This window comes from Oncorhynchus keta, chromosome 26, assembly GCF_023373465.1.
Source record: "Oncorhynchus keta strain PuntledgeMale-10-30-2019 chromosome 26, Oket_V2, whole genome shotgun sequence".
Taxonomy (NCBI): Eukaryota; Metazoa; Chordata; class Actinopteri; order Salmoniformes; family Salmonidae; genus Oncorhynchus; species Oncorhynchus keta.
The window spans coordinates 11,336,508-11,357,428 of NC_068446.1; the positions used below are offsets into that span (position 1 = coordinate 11,336,508).

Below are 20,921 nucleotides of genomic sequence, written 5' to 3' on the forward strand. Positions count from 1 at the left end.
GGTATACTGGCGTCAATCAAAAGTATCGTCTATCCCATTGGTTCGGACACCAGTCAATCATACCAATATCGATTTAGCAGACCATCTTTGCCCATTGGCCGTAACCTACATCTATTATATTTACTTTGTTCCAATTGGCTTAAAATAGCGAGTTAAAGCCTCCGTCTGACATGGACACGCCCACTGTAATCCTTGTATTGACCGGTAAACCTCTATGGATATGTGGCAGATCCCCGGACTTGCTTGACGACAGTAGCCGAACATGTGCTTACCTTCCAGGCACAGCTCTGTTGGCATTGCTCCCGCTGATGTGAGAGGGCAAAGCGGCAGGCCCTGCCGTTCCATTGGAGGTTTTTCGTCCGCCTGAACCGGGTTGTTGCTGGTGTGACACGTGCCAATAATTACACCTCAAGTAACAGTTATAAGGATTCAATTTGCCTTTAGTCTACTAAATAGTATTTGACTTTACCAGACTGGTTACCACGTAAGTCAATGAGGACACCATCGACAAAGCTCACGTTAGCCAACTTAAAGCTAGCTGCTAACAAATATCACACAAGCTAGCTAGAATTCATACACAGAAAACAATACATGTAGCAGCAAGCTACCCTTAGCAACTTGATACAACTACAACTCACGTTCTGTCGACGAAAGGACATTGCCTCTTCGGAACTTAATCGATAGTTAAGCTGGCTACTGTGGTACAGCCTTGCACGTTATAGCTAGCTCGATGGCTAGCTAGACGAGCAAGCAGTAATGTCCCTTCTGTAGCTAAAACTTTTAGGACGTAGTCTTTCGTTTCCTTTCCGTGGATTTACTCTTGCGTGTGGCTTACTCCAATTGCATGTCATTTGTAACTTGAACAAATTGTAAAACTCGGGGAAAACAAATTCGCCGGTTTGGCACCACAAAGATGTTGTCGTCTGCGCGTGGCTGACTGACTGGGTTGATGGGGGCGTGTACGAGTGTGCATGTGCGCATTCACAATTTAACGTGCACGCGCTAAACACTTTCGACCCCAAAACGTCACTAATTTCAAGCCAAACCCCGCCTATTTCTAAAATGTTATATTCTTAAAATCTGATTTTAACCTTAACCACAACGCTAACCTTATGCCTAACCATAAATTATGACCAAAACTTGAATTTTTGTTTTGATGAATTTTTATGACATTCATTTGACTTTGTGGCAACTGGCGACAACCCAAAGCTGCAATAATTACAATAACATTCCTTTACATCCTTCCCCTTTATTCAGTAAGAAACAATAACAGTGAACCAAAGCAACAACACACTAGGCCATAATGTTTCAGTATAATTATATTATATCATATCATTAAATTCAATGTAGTACCTGAAACTAACCACACAGGTTGGACAAAACCCTGCCCACCGTCAACACAAGGTCCCCAGCTAAAGAGAGCGCGAGAGACAGACAGAGACAGAAAGGCACAAATAGAGTTCAACATTTGAAAAGGATGAACAGGGGAATGGGGTAAGATGTGTAAAAGATGATTACAAGGCTCTGAGGAGAGGAGGACAAACAAGAAGTAAAGGTATAAACAAAGAGAGGGAGGAGGGAGATACAAAGAGAAAGAAAGATAGAGGCACTGAACTGAATGGCAAACAGACGGACATGGCCACACAACCCAGGCACAGGTTGAAGGAGTATGACAGAGGTGATAACACAAAAAGGCACGAGTAGAAAAATGCCTCCCTCCCCCTTATATTTTTCTTATATTCTATTTCTGCACATTAAAATTAAATTAGGATGAGGTCCAGGAGGAGAGGACTGTATGAGCGTGAGGGAAAGACGGAGTATGAGGCCTTAGCAATATAAAAAAAGGCACAAACAAATTTCAACTGAAATAATCGGATGGGGGCAGGAACAAGTGTTACACTTTACATGGAGAAAACAACATACAATAAAAGGCATTTTAAAAACAAAATAAAATGAATACTATTAATTCCGACAATCATTATTTCCATGATCATTGTTTAATCGTATCATTATTATTATCAATAATAAAGTGTTTTATCTGAATATATATTCACTCTCTCTCTACCTCTGGCCACTTCTCTACCATTAAAGAAAACCAGAAAATGAGGAGAGAAAAAGATCGAGGTTGAAAAAGTGACTGAGGTATATGTATCCTGCCTGCCGGTTCTAGCCTAGTCTCTTTGCCACCTTGTAAGTATATGGTTGTCCTCCATCTCCACCTCTGTGAGAGTGTACTGCTGGCCAGTAGAATGTCTGCAGGATATTGAGGTATGGTACTACTGGGTTCAGAGGATATCTCTCTCACTACCTACATCCATGAATGGATTCAAAAGTCTACAAAAAGCGTACCGAGAGGTGTGCCGGCAAGAAAGCTTATCTTGCTAAACATTAGTGTACCTTTACTTAGTGTACCTTTACTTAGTGTTGTAAGATGCTCCCATCCCCCTCTCTTCTCTTTCACCCATTTTCTCATTCTCTCCATCTTGCCAAATCTCCCAGAATGCTTGTGTTTTAATAGTGTTAGTACGTCCTTCTAACCCCCTCCCCTCACAGTCCCGTAATAAAATACAAATACTGGTTATGAATGGCTATGACTCCCACCTCCTCCACTCTCCCTTTCGCACAACCCCCCCCCCTGCCTCCTCAAAAGAAGGAGTACTGGTTGTCAATGGCTCTTGCCCTCCCTCCTTCCCACTCTTCACCCTCCACCCCCTCCAGTTGGCAGAGAGGAGCTTCTCTCTCCTCCCAGTCCTCCACTCCTTCTCCTGCACCTCCTGTAGTTCCTCCTCCACCTGCCAGCTCTGTCTCGTTCCCTCGTTCCTGCGGTGGGGTTGGGGGTGGCGGCCGGCCGGGGGGAAGGGGTGGTGGAGGAGGAGGCTGGGGAGGACTACGGGGTTTGCTGGTCAAGTCTGTTGGGAGGAAAGAACAGCAGAGAGAGAAAAGCAGAGAAATAAAGAGTGGAAAAAGGTGTAAATAAAGGAGGGGTGGGCAGGGCGGGGGACAAGATGAAGGTGAAATTTCCAGAGAGTGAGAAGAGGAGGAAGAGGGGGAGAGACAGAGTGAGTGTCAAGGCCACAACGTCTGTGTGACAGGTCCATGTGGGTCATGGAATCAGTCTGGACAAACAAACTGTGCATGCACATACACACACACACACACCTTGTTCCTGTCTATTAAATACATATCATTAAAAGCACAAAACAACGCATCATCTGAAAATGTTATATGAAGATTCAACATGACCCTAAACTTTTTAGGAGATACAACATTCTATAGCAAAGGTGGTCTCTGAAGTCATTGCTCCAGGAGTGAGCTGTCCTCAAAAATACTCTGTGGTGGGTCCAGTTCTAGATAAGGTTAGTGCAGACTTTGTCTCTCTCTCTCTCTCCCGCTCCATTACGTGTCCCTCTCCCTCTCTCTCTCCCGCTCCACTACGTCTCCCGCTCCACGTCTCCCTCTCCCTCTCTCCCCTACATGTCCCCCTCTCTCTCCCCTACATGTCCCCCTCTCTCTCTCTCTCCCGCTCCACTACGTGTCGCTCTCTCTCTCTCCCGCTCCACTACGTGTCCCTCTCTCTCTCTCTCCCGCTCCACTACGTCTCCCTCACTCTCTCTCCCGCTCCACTACGTCTCCCTCTCTCTCTCCCACTGCACTACGTCTCCCTCTCTTTCTCTCCACCACGTCTCTCTCTCCCGCCCCACTACGTCTCTCTCCTGCCCCACTACGTCTCCCTCTCTCTCTCTCCCGCTCCACTACGTCTCCCTCTCTCTCTCTCCCGCTCCACTACGTCTCCCTCTCTTTCTCTCCACCACGTCTCTCTCTCCCGCCCCACTACGTCTCTCTCCTGCCCCACTACGTCTCTCTCTCTCTCTCCCACTCCACTACGTCTCCCTCTCTCTCGCGCTCCACTACGTCTCCCTCTCTCTCCACCACGTCTCTCTCTCCCGCCCCACTACATCTCTCTCTCCCGCCCCACTACGTCTCTCTCTCCCGCCCCACTACGTCTCTCTCTCTCGTTTCCCTCTCTCTCGCTCTGTCAAGTCTCCTTTCTCTCGCATCCACCAAGTCTCCCTCTCGTACTCTACCACTCTCTCGTTTCCCTCTCTCCCGCTCTGCCACGCCTCCCCTCAATCGCTCCTCCACGTCTCCATTTCTCGCGCTCCGCCACGTCTCCCTCTCTCTCTCTCACTCCAACACGTCCCTCTCTCTCGCTCCGCCAAGTCTCCTTTTCTCTCGCACTCCACCAAGTCTCTCTCTCTCTCATCCAAGTCTCCCTCACTCTCTCATCTAAGTCTCCCTCTCTCTCTCTCTCTCGCTCCTCCTCCTCACTCTTTCTCTCGCGCTCTACGCCACGTCTCCCTCTCTCGCACTCGAAACGTCCCTCTCTCTCGCTCCGCCGTCTCCCTCTCTCTCTCGCACTCCGACACATCTCCTTTTCTCCCACACTCCGCCACGTCTCCCTCTCTCTCTCACGCTCTACCAAGTCTCCCTCTCTAGCTCTGCCACGTCTCCCTCTCTAGCTCTGCAACGTCTCCCTCTCTAGCTCTGCAACGTCTCCCTCTACCACGTCTCCCTCTCTCCGCCACGTCTCCCCCTCTCTCTCTCCTGCCACGCCATGTCTCCCTCTCTCCCTCACGTTCCGCAACGTCTCCCTCTCTCTCTCACGTTCCGCAACGTCTCCCTCTCTCTCGCTCCGCCATGACTCCCTCTCTCTCTCCGCCATGACTCCCTCTCTCTCTCTCCGCCACGACTCCCTCTCTCTCTCCGCCATGACTCCCTCCCTCTCTCCGCCACGTCTCCCTCTCTCTCTCTCGCTCCACCAAGTCTCCCTCTCTAGCTCTGCCACGTCTCCCTCTCTAGCTCTGTAACGTCTCCCTCTCTAGCTCTGCAACGTCTCCCTCTACCACGTCTCCCTCTCTCCGCCACGTCTCCCGCTCTCTCTCTGCTGCTCCGCCACGTCTCCCTCTCTCTCTCACGTTCCGCAACGTCTCCCTCTCTCTCTCTCCGCCATGACTCCCTCTCTCTCTCCGCCACGACTCCCTCTCTCTCTCCGCCACGACTCCCTCTCTCTCTCCGCCACGACTCCCTCTCTCTCTCCCTCTCCACCACGTCTCCCTCGCTCTCTCTCCCGCTCCGTCATGCCCCCCTCTCTCTCCGCCACGTCTCCCTGTCTTTCTCTCCCACTCCGTCACGCCTCCCTCTCTCTCTCTCTCCGCCACGACTCCCTCTCCTGCTCTGCAATGTCTCCCTCTCTCTCTCCTGCTCCACCACGTCTCCCTCTCTCTCTCCGCCACGACTCCCTCTCCTGCGCCGCAATGTCTCCCTCTCTCTCTCTCCCGCTCAGCCACGTCTCCCTCTCTCTCTCCCGCTCAGCCACGTCTCCCTCTCTCTCTCTCTCTCTCTCCTGCTCCGCCACGTCTCCCTCTCTCTCTCCGCCACGTCTCCCTCTCTCTCTCTGCCACGTCTCCCTCTCGCGTTCCGCCACGTCTCTCTCTCTGCCACTTCTCCCTCTATCGCGTTCCGCCATGTCTCCCTCTCTCTCGCTCGGCCACGTCTCCCTCTCTCTCTCCGCCATGACTCCCTCCCTCTCTCCGCCACGTCTCCCTCTCTCTCTCTCTCGCTCCACCAAGTCTCCCTCTCTAGCTCTGCCACATCTCCCTCTCTAGCTCTGCAACGTCTCCCTCTACCACGTCTCCCTCTCTCCGCCACGTCTCCCCCTCTCTCTCCTGCTCCGCCATGTCTCCCTCTCTCTCTCACGTTCCGCAACGTCTCCCTCTCTCTCTCTCCGCCACGACTCCCTCTCTCTCTCCGCCACGACTCCCTCTCTCTCCGCCACGACTCCCTCTCTCTCCGCCACGACTCCCTCTCTCTCCGCCACGACTCCCTCTCTCTCCGCCAAGACTCCCTCTCTCTCAGCCCGATCCTCTCTCTCCGCCACGACTCCCTCTCCTCGCTCTCTCCCTCTCTCTCCCACGACTCCTATCTCTCTCTCCGCCACGTCTCCTCTCTCTCTCCGCCACGGCTCCCTCTCTCTCTCCGCCACGGCTCCCTCTCTCCTCCCTCTCCACCACGTCTCCTCTCTCTCTCGCTCCGCCCGACTCCCTCTCTCTCTGCCACGTCTCCCTGTCTTTCTCTCCCACTCCGTCACGCCTCCCTCTCTCTCTCTCGCCACGACTCCCTCTCCTGCTCATGCAATGTCTCCCTCTCTCTCTCCTGCTCCACCACGTCTCCTCTCTCTCTCGCTCCGCCACGTCTCCTCTCTCTCTCTCTCAAACTCCCTGTCTCCCTCTCTCTCTCTGTCTCTCTCCTGCTCCGCCATCTCCCTCTCTCTCTCCGCCCGTCTCCCTCTCACTCTCTGCCCGTCTCCCTCTCTCTCTCTGCCACGTCTCCTCTCGCGTTCCGCCCGTCTCCCTCTCGCGTTCCGCCCGTCTCCCTCTCGCGTTCCGCCACGTCTCTCTCTCTGCCACTTCTCCCTCTATTGCGTTCCGCCATGTCTCCATCTCTCTCTCTCCTCCACATCTCCCTATCTCTCTCTCCACGACTCCCTCTCTCTCTCCGCCACGACTCCTCTCTCTCTCCCCACTCCTCCTCACTCTTTCTCTTGCGCTCTCCGCCCGTCTCCCTCTCTCTCTCGCACTCCGAAACGTCCCTCTCTCTCGCTCCGCCGTCTCCCTGTCTCTCTTGCACTCCGCCACGTCTCCCTCTCTCTCTCACACTCTACCAAGTCTCCCTCTCTAGTTCTGTCACGTCTCCCCTCTCCTCTCTCCTGCTCCGCCATGTCTCCCCCTCTCTCACTTCATGCCCGTCTCCCTCTCACTCTCTCCGCCACGTCTCCCTCTCTCCGCCCGTCTCCCCCGACTCCCTCTCTCTCTCCGCCATGACTCCCTCTCTCTCCTTTCCATGACTCCCTCCCTCTCTCTCTCCCTCCCTCTCTCTCTCCTCCTTCTCCCTCTCTCCGCTCCGCCCGACTCTTTCTCTCTCTCCACCACGTCTCCTCTCTCTCTCGACTCGACTCCTCTCTCTCTCCGCCCGTCTCCCTCTCTCTCTCTCCGCCCGACTCCCTCTCTCTCCGCCACGACTCCCTCTCTCTCTCCGCCCGACTCCTCTCTCTCTCCGCCCGACTCCCTCTCTCTCGCCGCCCGACTCCCTCTCTCTCCCGCTCCGCATACGTCTCCCTCTCTCTCTCTCTCTCTGCGCTCCCTCCCGTCTCCCTCTCTCTCCGCCCGTCTCCCTCTCTCTCCCGCTCAGCCCGTCTCCCTCTCTCTCTCCCGCTCCATAACGTCTACCTCTCTCTCTCTCTCTCTCTCTCCTGCTCCGCCACGTCTCCCTCTCTCTCTCTGCCACGTCTCCCTCTCGCGTTCCGCCACGTCTCTCTCTCTGCCACTTCTCCCTCTATCGCGTTCCGCCATGTCTCCCTCTCTCTCTCGTTCCATACGTCTCCCTCTCTCGCTCCGCCCCGTCTCCCTCTCTCTCCGCCCGTCTCCCTCTCTCTCTCTCGCTTCACCAAGTCTCCCTCTCTGCTCTGCCACATCTCCCTCTCTAGCTCTGCAACGTCTCCCTCTACCACGTCTCCCTCTCTCCGCCACGTCTCCCCCTCTCTCTCCTGCTCCGCCATGTCTCCCTCTCTCTCTCTCGTTCTCTCCGTCTCCCTCTCTCTCTCCGTTCCCGTCCCTCTCTCTCTCTCACGTTCTCCACGTCTCCTCTCTCTCCCTCTCTCTCTCATACGTCTCCCTCTCTCTCTCCGCCCGACTCCCTCTCTCTCTCTGCCCGACTCCTCTCTCTCTCCGCCCGACTCCCTCTCTCTCTCCGCCCGACTCCCTCTCTCTCTCCGCCATGACTCCCTCTCTCTCTCCCGCCACTCTCCTATCTCTCTCCGCCACGTCTCCCTCTCTCTCTCCGCCCGACTCCTCTCTCTCTCCGCCACGACTCCTCTCTCTCTCCCTAAAACTCCCTCTCTCTCCTCGCTCCGACTCCCTCTCTCTCCGCTCCGCCCGTCTCCCTCTCTCTCTCCTCGCGCCGCCCGTCTCCCTCTCTCTCCGCCCGTCTCCCTCTCTCTCCCGCTCAGCCCGTCTCCCTCTCTCTCCGCTCCCGCAACGTCTACCTCTCTCTCTCTCTCTCTCCTGCTCCGCCCGTCTCCTCTCTCTCTCTGCCACGTCTCCCTCTCGCGTTCCGCCACGTCTCTCTCTCTGCCACTTCTCCCTCTATCGCGTTCCGCCATGTCTCCCTCTCTCTCTCACGTTCCGCAACGTCTCCCTCTCTCGCTCCGCCACGTCTCCCTCTCTCTCTGCAACGTCTCCCTCTACCACGTCTCCCTCTCTCTCTGCCCGTCTCCCCTCTCTCTCCTGCTCCGCCATGTCTCCCTCTCTCTCTCACGTTCCATAGCGTCTCCCTCTCTCTCTCCGTTCCATAGCGTCTCCCTCTCTCTCTCCGCCACGACTCCTCTCTCTCTCCGCCACGACTCCTCTCTCTCTCATCCCGACTCCTCTCTCTATCTCCTCCCTCCAATATCTGTCACGACTCCCTAATATCTCTCCCATGACTCCCTCTCTCTCTCCCGTGCTCTCCTTTCTCTCCGACCAAATCTCTCTCTCTCCGCCACTGAATCCTCTCTCTCTCCCGCCACGACTCCCTCTCTCTCTCCGCCCGACTCCCTCTCTCTCTCCGCCATGACTCCCTCTCTCTCTCCGCTCACGACTCCCTCTCTCTCTCCGCCACGACTCCCTCTCTCTCTCTCTGACTCCCTCTCTCTCGGCTCCGCAACGTCTCCCTCTCTCTCTCTCTCTGCGCCGCCCGTCTCCCTCTCTCTCCTCCGCCACGTCTCCCTCTCTCTCCCGCTCAGCCCGTCTCCTCTCTCTCTCCGCTCCAACGTCTACCTCTCTCTCTCTCTCTCCTGCTCCGCCCGTCTCCCTCTCTCTCTGCCACGTCTCCCTCTCGCGTTCCGCCACGTCTCTCTCTCTGCCACTTCTCCCTCTATCGCGTTCCGCCATGTCTCCCTCTCTCTCTCACGTTCCGCAACGTCTCCCTCTCTCGCTCCGCCACGTCTCCCTCTCTCTCTCCGCCACGTCTCCCTCTCTCTCTCTCGCTTCACCAAGTCTCCCTCTCTAGCTCTGCCACATCTCCCTCTCTAGCTCTGCAACGTCTCCCTCTACCACGTCTCCCTCTCTCCGCCACGTCTCCCCCCTCTCTCTCCTGCTCCGCCATGTCTCCCTCTCTCTCTCACGTTCCGCAACGTCTCCCTCTCTCTCTCACGTTCCGCAACGTCTCCCTCTCTCTCTCCGACATAGCTCCCTCTCTCTCTCCGCCACGACTCCCTCTCTCTCTCCGCCACGACTCCCTCTCTCTCTCCGCCACGACTACCTCTCTCTCTCCGCCACGACTCCCTCTCTCTCTCCGCCACGACTCCCTCTCTCTCTCCGCCACGACTCCCTCTCTCTCTCCGCCACGACTCCCTCTCTCTCTCCGCCACGTCTCCCTCTCTCTCTCCGCCACGACTCCCTCTCTCTCTCCGCCACGACTCCCTCTCTCTCCGCCACGACTCCCTCTCTCTCGCCGCAACGACTCCCTCTCTCTCCCGCTCCGCAACGTCTCCCTCTCTCTCTCTCTCCTGCGCCGCCACGTCTCCCTCTCTCTCCGCCACGTCTCCCTCTCTCTCCCGCTCAGCCCGTCTCCCTCTCTCTCTCCCGCTCCGCAACGTCTACCTCTCTCTCTCTCTCTCTCTCTCCTGCTCCGCCACGTCTCCCTCTCTCTCTCTGCCACGTCTCCCTCTCGCGTTCCGCCACGTCTCTCTCTCTGCCACTTCTCCCTCTATCGCGTTCCGCCATGTCTCCCTCTCTCTCTCACGTTCCATAGCGTCTCCCTCTCTCTGCTCCGCCCGTCTCCCTCTCTCTCTCTGCAACGTCTCCCTCTACCACGTCTCCCTCTCTCTGCCACGTCTCCCCCTCTCTCTCCTGCTCCGCCATGTCTCCCTCTCTCTCTCACGTTCCGCAACGTCTCCCTCTCTCTCACGTTCCGCAACGTCTCCCTCTCTCTCACGTTCCGCAACGTCTCCCTCTCTCTCCGCCACGACTCCCTCTCTCTCTCCGCCACTGAATCCCTCTCTCTCTCCCGCTCGACTCCCTCTCTCTCTCCGCCAAACTCCCTCTCTCTCTCCGCCCGTCTCCTCTCCGCCACGACTCCCTCTCTCTCTCCGTGACTCCCTCTCTCTCTCCTGTCTTCGACTCCTCTCTCTCTCCGCCTGACTCCCTCTCTCTCTCTCCTGCCAAACTCCCTCTCTCTCCGCCACGACTCCCTCTCTCTCTCCGCCACGACTCCCTCTCTCTCTCCCTCTCCACCACGTCTCCCTCTCTCTCTCTCCAACTCCGACACGTCTCCCTCTCTCTCTCTGTCTCTCTCCTGCTCCGCCACGTCTCCCTCTCTCTCTCCGCCACGTCTCCCTCTCACTCTCTGCCACGTCTCCCTCTCACTCTCTGCCACGTCTCCCTCTCGCGTTCCGCCACGTCTCTCTCTCTGCCACTTCTCCCTCTATTGCGTTCCGCCATGTCTCCATCTCTCTCTCTCCGCCACATCTCCCTATCTCTCTCTCCGCCACGACTCCCTCTCTCTCTCTCCGCCACGACTCCCTCTCTCTCTCCGCCACGACTCCCTCTCTCTCTCCCACTCCTCCTCACTCTTTCTCTTGCGCTCTCCGCCACGTCTCCCTCTCTCTCTCGCACTCCGAAACGTCCCTCTCTCTCGCTCCGCCGTCTCCCTGTCTCTCTTGCACTCCGCCACGTCTCCCTCTCTCTCTCACGCTCTACCAAGTCTCCCTCTCTAGTTCTGTCACGTCTCCCCCTCTCCCTCTCCTGCTCCGCCATGTCTCCCTCTCTCTCTCACGTTCCGCAACGTCTCCCTCTCACTCGCTCCGCCACGTCTCCCTCTCTCTCTCCGCCACGACTCCCTCTCTCTCTCCGCCACGACTCCCTCTCTCTCTCCGCCACGACTCCCTCTCTCTCTCCGCCACGACTCCCTCTCTCCCTCCGCCACGACTCCCTCTCTCTCTCCGCCACGACTCCCTCTCTCTCTCCGCCACGACTCCCTCTCCGCCACGTCTCCCTCTCTCTCTCTCTCTCTCTCTCTCTCTGCCACGACTCCCTCTCCTGCTCCGCAATGTCTCCCTCTCTCTCTCTCCTGCTCCACCACGTCTCCCTCTCTCTCTCGCTCCTCAACGTCTCCCTCTCTCTCTCTCCGCCACGTCTCCCTCTCTCTCCCGCTCCGCAACGTCTCCCTCTCTCTCTCTCCTGCGCCGCCACGTCTCCCTCTCTCTCTCTCTGTCTCTCTCCTGCTCCGCCACGGCTCCCTCTCACTCTCTGCCACGTCTCCCTCTCGCGTTCCGCCACGTCTCTCTCTCTGCCACTTCTCCCTCTATCGCCTTCCGCCATGTCTCCATCTCTCTCTCTCCGCCACATCTCCCTATCTCTCTCTCCGCCACGACTCCCTCTCTCTCTCCGCCACGACTCCTCTCTCTCTCTCCCACTCCTCCTCACTCTTTCTCTTGCTCTCTCCGCCACGTCTCCCTCTCTCTCTCGCACTCCGAAACGTCCCTCTCTTCTCTCGCTCCGCCGTCTCCCTCTCTCTCTCGCACTCCGACACATCTCCTTTTCTCGCACACTCCGCCACGTCTCCCTCTCACGCTCTACCAAGTCTCCCTCTCTAGCTCTGCCATGTCTCCCTCTCTAGCTCTGCCACGTCTCCCTCTCTAGCTCTGCCACGTCTCCCCTCTCCCGCTCCGCAACGTCTCCCTCTCTCTCTCTACCGCTCCACCACGTCTCCCCCTCAAACTCACGCTCCGACACGTCCCTCTACCTCTCTCCGCCACGTCTCCCTCTCTCTCTCTCGCTCCACCAAGTCTCCCTCTCTAGCTCTGCCACGTCTCCCTCTCTCGCTCTGCCACGTCTCCCTCTCTCCCTCTACCACATCTCCCTCTATCCGCCACGTCTCCCCCTCTCCCTCTCCTGCTCCGCCATGTCTCCCTCTCTCTCTCACGTTCCGCAACGTCTCCCTCTCTCTCGCTCCGCCACGTCTCCCTCTCTCTCCGCCACGTCTCCCTCTCTCTCGCTCCGCCACGTCTCCCTCTCTCTCTCCGCCACGTCTCCCTCTCTCTCTCCGCCACTCTCCCTCTCTCTCTCCCCCCTCCACTCCCTCTAATCTCTCCGCTCCACGACTCCCTCTCTAAACTCCACGAAAAATCTCTCTCTCCGCCACGTCTCCCTCTCTCTCTCTCCGCCACGTCTCCCTCTCTCTCCCGCTCCGCAACGTCTCCCTCTCTCTCTCTCTCCTGCGCCGCCACGTCTCCCTCTCTCTCTCTCTGTCTCTCTCCTGCTCCGCCACGTCTTCCTCTCTCTCTCCGCCACGGCTCCCTCTCACTCTCTGCCACGTCTCCCTCTCGCGTTCCGCCACGTCTCTCTCTCTGCCACTTCTCCCTCTATCGCGTTCCGCCATGTCTCCCTCTCTCTCGCTCGGCCACGTCTCCCTCTCTCTCTCCGCCATGACTCCCTCCCTCTCTCCGCCACGTCTCCCTCTCTCTCTCTCTCTCGCTCCACCAAGTCTCCCTCTCTAGCTCTGCCACATCTCCCTCTCTAGCTCTGCAACGTCTCCCTCTACCACGTCTCCCTCTCTCCGCCACGTCTCCCCTCTCTCCTGCTCCGCCATGTCTCCCTCTCTCTCTCACGTTCATAGCGTCTCCCTCTCTCTCGCTCACGACTCCCTCTCTCTCTCTGACGACTCCCTCTCTCTGCCACGACTCCTCTCTCTCTCATCACGACTCCCTCTCTCTCCCGCCATGACTCCCTCTCTCTCCGCCAAAACTCCCTCTCTCTCCGCCACGACTCCCTCTCTCTCAGCCACGACTCCCTCTCTCTCCGCCACGACTCCCTCTCTCTCCGCCACGACTCCCTCTCTCTCTCCGCCACGACTCCCTCTCTCTCTCCGCCACGGCTCCCTCTCTCTCTCCGCCACGGCTCCCTCTCTCTCTCCGCCACGGCTCCCTCTCTCTCTCCCTCTCCACCACGTCTCCCTCGCTCTCTCTCCCGCTCCGCCACGACTCCCTCTCTCTCTGCCACGTCTCCCTGTCTTTCTCTCCCACTCCGTCACGCCTCCCTCTCTCTCTCTCCGCCACGACTCCCTCTCCTGCTCCGCAATGTCTCCCTCTCTCTCTCTCCTGCTCCACCACGTCTCCCTCTCTCTCTCGCTCCGCAACGTCTCCCTCTCTCTCTCTCTCTCCAACTCCGACACGTCTCCCTCTCTCTCTCTGTCTCTCTCCTGCTCCGCCACATCTCCCTCTCTCTCTCCGCCACGTCTCCCTCTCACTCTCTGCCACGTCTCCCTCTCACTCTCTGCCACGTCTCCCTCTCGCGTTCCGCCACGTCTCCCTCTCGCGTTCCGCCACGTCTCCCTCTCGCGTTCCGCCACGTCTCTCTCTCTGCCACTTCTCCCTCTATTGCGTTCCGCCATGTCTCCATCTCTCTCTCTCCGCCACATCTCCCTATCTCTCTCTCCGCCACGACTCCCTCTCTCTCTCCGCCACGACTCCCTCTCTCTCTCCCACTCCTCCTCACTCTTTCTCTTGCGCTCTCCGCCACGTCTCCCTCTCTCTCTCGCACTCCGAAACGTCCCTCTCTCTCGCTCCGCCGTCTCCCTGTCTCTCTTGCACTCCGCCACGTCTCCCTCTCTCTCTCACACTCTACCAAGTCTCCCTCTCTAGTTCTGTCACGTCTCCCCCTCTCCCTCTCCTGCTCCGCCATGTCTCCCCCTCTCTCTCACGTTCCGCAACGTCTCCCTCTCACTCGCTCCGCCACGTCTCCCTCTCTCTCTCCGCCACGACTCCCTCTCTCTCTCCAAAAATAATCTCTCCTTGACCGACTCCTCTCTCTCCTGACTCCCTATATCTAAAGTCCGCCAATAATACTCCCCGCTCTCTCTCCGCCACGACTCCCTCTCTCTCCCGCCAAAGACTCCCTCTCTCTCTCCGCCTCACGTCTCCCCTCTCTCTCTCCGCTCCCGACTCCCTCTCTCTCTCCGCCCGACTCCCCCTCTCTCTCCGCCACGACTCCCTCTCTCGCCGCCACGACTCCCTCTCTCTCGCCGCCACGACTCCCTCTCTCTCCCGCTCCGCAACGTCTCCCTCTCTCTCTCTCTCCTGCGCCGCCACGTCTCCCTCTCTCTCCGCCACGTCTCCCTCTCTCTCCCGCTCAGCCACGTCTCCCTCTCTCTCTCCCGCTCCGCAACGTCTACCTCTCTCTCTCTCTCTCTCTCCTGCTCCGCCACGTCTCCCTCTCTCTCTCTGCCACGTCTCCCTCTCGCGTTCCGCCACGTCTCTCTCTCTGCCACTTCTCCCTCTATCGCGTTCCGCCATGTCTCCCTCTCTCTCTCACGTTCCGCAACGTCTCCCTCTCTCGCTCCGCCACGTCTCCCTCTCTCTCTCCGCCACGTCTCCCTCTCTCTCTCTCGCTTCACCAAGTCTCCCTCTCTAGCTCTGCCACATCTCCCTCTCTAGCTCTGCAACGTCTCCCTCTACCACGTCTCCCTCTCTCCGCCACGTCTCCCCCCTCTCTCTCCTGCTCCGCCATGTCTCCCTCTCTCTCTCACGTTCCGCAACGTCTCCCTCTCTCTCTCACGTTCCGCAACGTCTCCCTCTCCTCCACGACTCCCTCTCTCTCTCCGCCACGACTCCCTCTCTCTCTCCTGACTCCCTCTCTCTCTCATCCTCTCCTCTCTCTCTCCTGAACTCCCTCTCTCTCTCCGCCACGACTCCCTCTCTCTCTCCGCCACGACTCCCTCTCTCTCTCCGCCACGACTCCCTCTCTCTCTCCGCCACGTCTCCCTCTCTCTCTCCGCCACGACTCCCTCTCTCTCTCCGCCACGACTCCCTCTCTCTCGCCGCAACGACTCCCTCTCTCTCCCGCTCCGACTCCCTCTCTCTCCCGCTCCGCAACGTCTCCCTCTCTCTCTCTCTCCTGCGCCGCCACGTCTCCCTCTCTCTCCGCCACGTCTCCCTCTCTCTCCCGCTCAGCCACGTCTCCCTCTCTCTCCCATCCCTCAACGTCTACCTCTCTCTCTCTCTCTCTCTCCTGCTCCGCCCGTCTCCCTCTCTCTCTGCCCGTCTCCCTCTCGCGTTCCGCCCGTCTCTCTCTCTGCCACTTCTCCCTCTATCGCGTTCCGCCATGTCTCCCTCTCTCTCTCACGTTCCGCAACGTCTCCCTCTCTCGCTCCGCCACGTCTCCCTCTCTCTCTCTGCAACGTCTCCCTCTACCACGTCTCCCTCTCTCCGCCCGTCTCCCCCCTCTCTCTCCTGCTCCGCCATGTCTCCCTCTCTCTCTCACGTTCCGCAACGTCTCCCTCTCTCTCTCACGTTCATAGCGTCTCCCTCTCTCTCTCATCCGCCCGACTCCCTCTCTCTCCGCCAAAAATCTCTCTCTCGCCCATACTCCCTCTCTCTCTCCGCTCAAATCCCTCTCTCTCTCTCCAAACTCCTCTCTCTCTGCCCAAATCCTCTCTCTCGCTCCGGACGTCTCCCTCTCTCTCTGCGCCACGACTCCCTCTCTCTCTCCGCCCGACTCCTCTCTCTCTCCGCCCGACTCCCTCTCTCTCGCCCGACTCCCTCTCTCTCTCCGCCATGACTCCTCTCTCTCCTTTCGACTCCTCTCTCTCTCGCCCGACTCCTCTCTCTCTCCGCCCGACTCCCTCTCTCTCCGCCCGCATAGCGTCTCCCTCTCTCTCTCTCTCCTGCGCCGCCCGTCTCCTCTCTCTCCGCCACGTCTCCCTCTCTCTCCCGCTCAGCCACGTCTCCCTCTCTCTCTCCCGCTCCGCAACGTCTACCTCTCTCTCTCTCTCTCCTGCTCCGCCCGTCTCCCTCTCTCTCTGCCCGTCTCCCTCTCGCGTTCCGCCACGTCTCTCTCTCTGCCACTTCTCCCTCTATCGCGTTCCGCCATGTCTCCCTCTCTCTCACGTTCCATAGCGTCTCCCTCTCTCGCTCCGCCCGTCTCCCTCTCTCTCTCCGCCACGTCTCCCTCTCTCTCTCTCGCTTCACCAAGTCTCCCTCTCTAGCTCTGCCACATCTCCCTCTCTAGCTCTGCAACGTCTCCCTCTACCACGTCTCCCTCTCTCCGCCCGTCTCCCCCTCTCTCTCCTGCTCCGCCATGTCTCCCTCTCTCTCTCCGTTCCATAACGTCTCCCTCTCTCTCACGTTCATAACGTCTCCCTCTCTCTCTCCGACATAGCTCCTCTCTCTCTCCACGACTCCCTCTCTCTCCGCTTGACTCCCTCTCTCTCTCCGCCACGACTACCTCTCTCTCTCACTCATGACTCCCTCTCTCTCTCCGCCACGACTCCCTCTCTCTCCCTCCCGACTCCCTCTCTCTCCGCCCGACTCCCTCTCTCTCCTCCTCTCCCTCTCTCTCTCCGTCACGACTCTCTCTCTCTCCGCCACGACTCCCTCTCTCTCTCCTCTCTCTCTCCGCCACGACTCCCTCTCTCTCCCGCTCCGCAACGTCTCCCTCTCTCTCTCTCTCCTGCGCCGCCACGTCTCCCTCTCTCTCCGCCACGTCTCCCTCTCTCTCCCGCTCAGCCACGTCTCCCTCTCTCTCTCCCGCTCCGCAACGTCTACCTCTCTCTCTCTCTCTCTCTCTCCTGCTCCGCCACGTCTCCCTCTCTCTCTCTGCCACGTCTCCCTCTCGCGTTCCGCCACGTCTCTCTCTCTGCCACTTCTCCCTCTATCGCGTTCCGCCATGTCTCCCTCTCTCTCTCACGTTCCGCAACGTCTCCCTCTCTCGCTCCGCCACGTCTCCCTCTCTCTCTCTGCAACGTCTCCCTCTACCACGTCTCCCTCTCTCTGCCACGTCTCCCCCTCTCTCTCCTGCTCCGCCATGTCTCCCTCTCTCTCTCACGTTCATAACGTCTCCCTCTCTCTCTCACGTTCCTAGCGTCTCCCTCTCTCTCTCACGTTCATCCGCGTCTCCCTCTCTCTCTCGCATGACTCCCTCTCTCTCGACTCCGCCCGTCTCCCTGTCTATCTCTCCGGACCTCTCCTAATCTCCCTCTCTGTCCGCCCGACTCCCTCTCTCTCTCACGACTCCCTCTCTCTCTCCGACGACTCCCTCTCTCTCCCGTCCCTCCCTCTCTCCTCTCCGCCCGACTCCCTCTCTCTCTCCGACCACGACTCCCTCTCTCTCCGCCACGACTCCCTCTCTCTCGCCCGACTCCCTCTCTCTCTCCCTCTCCACCCGTCTCCCTCTCTCTCTCCAACTCCGACACGTCTCCCTCTCTCTCTCTGTCTCTCTCCTGCTCCGCCCGTCTCCCTCTCTCTCTCCACCCGTCTCCCTCTCACTCTCTGCCACGTCTCCCTCTCACTCTCTGCCACGTCTCCCTCTCGCGTTCCGCCACGTCTCTCTCTCTGCCACTTCTCCCTCTATTGCTTCCGCCATGTCTCCATCTCTCTCTCTCCGCACATCTCCCTATCTCTCTCTCCGCCACGACTCCCTCTCTCTCTCTCCGCTCTGACTCCCTCTCTCTCTCTGCCACGACTCCCTCTCTCTCCCTCCTCCTCAAAAATCTTTCTCTTGCGCTCTCCGCCACGTCTCCCTCTCTCTCTCGCAAACCAAAACGTCCCTCTCTCTCGCTCCGCCGTCTCCTGTCTCTCTTGCACTCCGCCACGTCTCCCTCTCTCTCTCACGCTCTACCAAGTCTCCTCTCTCTAGTTCTGTCCCGTCTCCCCCTCTCCCTCTCCTGCTCCGCCATGTCTCCCTCTCTCTCTCACGTTCCGACCGTCTCCCTCTCTCTCGCTCCGCCCGTCTCCCTCTCTATCCGCCACGACTCCCTCTCTCTCTCCGCTCTCCTCTCTCTCCCTCTCCCTCTCTCGGCTCTCAGCGTCTCCCTCTCTCCCTCCCCCGTCTCCCTCTCTCTCTCGCTCTCGCCCGACTCCTCTCTCCCGTCTCCGACTCCCTCTCGCCCGTCTCCCTCTCTCTCTCTCTCCACTCTCTCTCTCTCTGCCACGACTCCCTCTCTGCTCCGCAATGTCTCCCTCTCTCCTGCTCTCACCACGTCTCCCTCTCTCTCTCGCTCCTCAACGTCTCCCTCTCTCTCTCCGCCACGTCTCCCTCTCTCCGCTCTGCCACGTCTCCCTCTCTCTCTCTCTGCGCACGTCTCCCCTCTCTCTCTCTCTCTCTCTGCTCCGCCACGTCTTCCTCTCTCTCTCCGCCACGGCTCCCTCTCACTCTCTGCCACGTCTCCCTCTCGCGTTCCGCCACGTCTCTCTCTCTGCCACTTCTCCCTCTATCGCCTTCCGCCATGTCTCCATCTCTCTCTCTCATGCCATCTCCCTATCTCTCTCTCCCCGCCACGACTCCCTCTCTCTCCGCATCCGTCTCCCTCTCTCTCTCTCCCTCCTCCTCACTCTTTCTCTTGCTCTCTCCGCCCGTCTCCCTCTCTCTCTCGCACTCCGAGTCGTCCTCTCTTCTCTCGCTCCCGGCTCTCCCTCTCTCTCTCTCACTCCGACACATCTCCTTTTCTCGCACCTCCCCCGTCTCCCTCTCACGCTCTACCAAGTCTCCCTCTCTCTAGCTCTGCCATGTCTCCCTCTCTAGCTCTGCCACGTCTCCCTCTCTAGCTCTGCCCGTCTCCCCTCTCCCGCTCCGCAGCGTCTCCCTCTCTCTCTACGCTCCACCACGTCTCCCCTCAAACTCACGCTCCGACCGTCCCTCTACCTCTCTCCGCCACGTCTCCCTCTCTCTCTCTCGCTCCACCAAGTCTCCCTCTCTAGCTCTGCCACGTCTCCCTCTCTCGCTCTGCCACGTCTCCCTCTCTCCCTCTACCACATCTCCCTCTCTCCGCCACGTCTCCCCCTCTCCCTCTCCTGCTCCGCCATGTCTCCCTCTCTCTCTCACGTTCATGCGTCTCCCTCTCTCTCTCCCTCTCTCTCTCCGCCACGTCTCCCTCTCTCTCGCTCCCCCACGTCTCCCTCTCTCTCGCTCCGCCACGTCTCCCTCTCTCTCTCCGCCACGTCTCCCTCTCTCTCTCTCCGCCCGACTCCCTCTCTCTCTGCCACGTCCTCTCTCTCTCCCTCTCCTCTCTCTCCGCCATGTCTCCCTCTCTCTCTCTCCACCACGTCTCCTCTCTCTCTCTCCCGCTCGATCACGCTCCCTCTCTCTCTCCGCCACGTCTCCTGTCTTTCTCTCCCACTCCGTCACGCCTCCCTCTCTCTCTCTCTCCTCCTCTCCTCTCATGCAGTAACTCCCTCTCTCTCCTGCTCCACCACGTCTCCCTCTCTCTCTCCGCCACGACTCCCTCTCCTGCGCCCAATGTCTCCCTCTCTCTCTCCCGGCTCCGCAATGTCTCCCTCTCTCTCTCCCCTCCAGCCCCGTCTCCCTCTCTCTCCCGCTCAGCCCGTCTCCCTCTCTCTCCCGCTCAGCCCGTCTCCCTCTCTCTCTATCTCACCACGTCTCCGTCTCTCTCTCCCACTCACTTCTCCCTCTCTCTCTCCCTCTCCGCCACATCTCCCTCTCTCTCTCTCCGCCCGTCTCCCTCTCACTCTCTGCCCGTCTCCCTCTCGCGTTCCGCCACGTCTCTCTCTGCCACTTCTCCCTCTCCCGCGTTCCGCCATGTCTCCCTCTCTCTCGCTCCGCCACGTCTCCCTCTCTCTCTGCCATGACTCCCTCCCTCTCTCCGCCCGTCTCCCTCTCTCTCTCTCGCTCCACCAAGTCTCCCTCTCTGGCTCTGCCACGTCTCCCTCTCTCTCCGCCCGTCTCCCTCTCTCTCTCTCGCTCCATAAGTCTCCTCTCTCTCCAGCTCTGCGTCTCCCTCTCTCTCTGCCACGTCTCCTCTCTCTCTCATCGACTCCCTCTCTCTCTCCATGTCTCACTCCTCTCTCTCCACCACGGCTCCTCTCTCTCCCTCTCCACCACGTCTCCTCGCTCTCTCTCCCGCTCCGCCCGACTCCCTCTCTCTCTCTGCCACGTCTCCTGTCTTTCTCTCCCTCTCTCCGTCAGCCTCCCCCTCTCTCCTCTGTCTCCTGTCTTTCTCTCCCTCCGTCACGCCTCCTCTCTCTCTCTCCGTCTCCCTCTCTAGCGCTGATGTATAAATCCTCTCTCCTCCATGACGTCTCTCCTCTCTCTCTCCCGTCTCTCCTCTCGTCTCCCTCTCTCTCTCTCCGCCCGTCTCCCTCTCTCTCCCGCTCCGCCACGTCTCCCTCTCTCTCTCTCTCTCCTGCGCCGTCCATGTCTCCCTCTCTCTCTCTCTCCTCTCTCCTGCTCCGCCGTCTTCCTCTCCTCTCTCCGCCACGGCTCCTCTCACTCTGCCCGTCTCCCTCTCGCGTTCCGCCCGTCTCTCTCTCTGCCACTTCTCCCTCTATCGCGTTCCGCCATGTCTCCATCTCTCTCTCTCCGCCACATCTCCTATCTCTCTCTCTGCATATCTCCCTCTCTCTCTCCTGCCAAAACTCCCTCTCTCTCTCCCACTCCTCCTCACTCTTTCTCTTGCTCTCTCCGCCCGTCTCCTCTCTCTCTCGCGCTCCGAAACGTCCCTCTCTCTCGCTCCGCCGTCTCCCTCTCTCTCTCGCACTCCGACACATCTCCTTTTCTCGCACACTCCGCCACGTCTCCCTCTCACGCTCTACCAAGTCTCCCTCTCTAGCTCTGCCATGTCTCCCTCTCTAGCTCTGCCACGTCTCCCTCTCTAGCTCTGCCACGTCTCCCCTCTCCCGCTCCGCAACGTCTCCTCTCTCTCTCTACCGCTCCACCACGTCTCCCCCTCTAACTCACGCTCCGACCGTCCTCTACCTCTCTCCGCCCGTCTCCCTCTCTCTCTCGCTCCACCAAGTCTCCCTCTCTAGCTCTGCCCGTCTCCCTCTCTCGCTCTGCCCGTCTCCCTCTCTCCCTCTACCACATCTCCCTCTA

The 20,921-nt window shown here is 59.0% G+C and overlaps 2 protein-coding genes across 4 annotated transcripts in view; both read right to left on the bottom strand.

Moving 5' to 3' along the window:
* Window positions 1–970, bottom strand: part of LOC118358927 (ataxin-2-like protein) — a 32,720-nt gene extending 31,750 nt beyond the window's left edge. The window contains exons 1-2 of the mRNA XM_035736941.2: window positions 639–970; window positions 273–379 (exon numbers count right to left, since the gene is read on the bottom strand). Coding sequence (XP_035592834.1) covers window positions 273–379; window positions 639–659 — 128 coding nt within the window. The 5' untranslated portion in view covers window positions 660–970. The remainder of the gene's footprint in view (window positions 1–272; window positions 380–638) is intronic.
* A 1,694-nt stretch (window positions 971–2,664) lies between these two features.
* The window catches only part of LOC118358928 (SH2B adapter protein 1-like), a 77,218-nt gene continuing 58,961 nt past the window's right edge, over window positions 2,665–20,921 (bottom strand). For all 3 annotated transcript variants that reach the window (XM_052480238.1, XM_052480237.1, XM_052480240.1), the window contains exon 10: window positions 2,665–2,909. In XM_052480238.1, coding sequence (XP_052336198.1) covers window positions 2,888–2,909 — 22 coding nt within the window. In that variant the 3' untranslated portion in view covers window positions 2,665–2,887. The remainder of the gene's footprint in view (window positions 2,910–20,921) is intronic.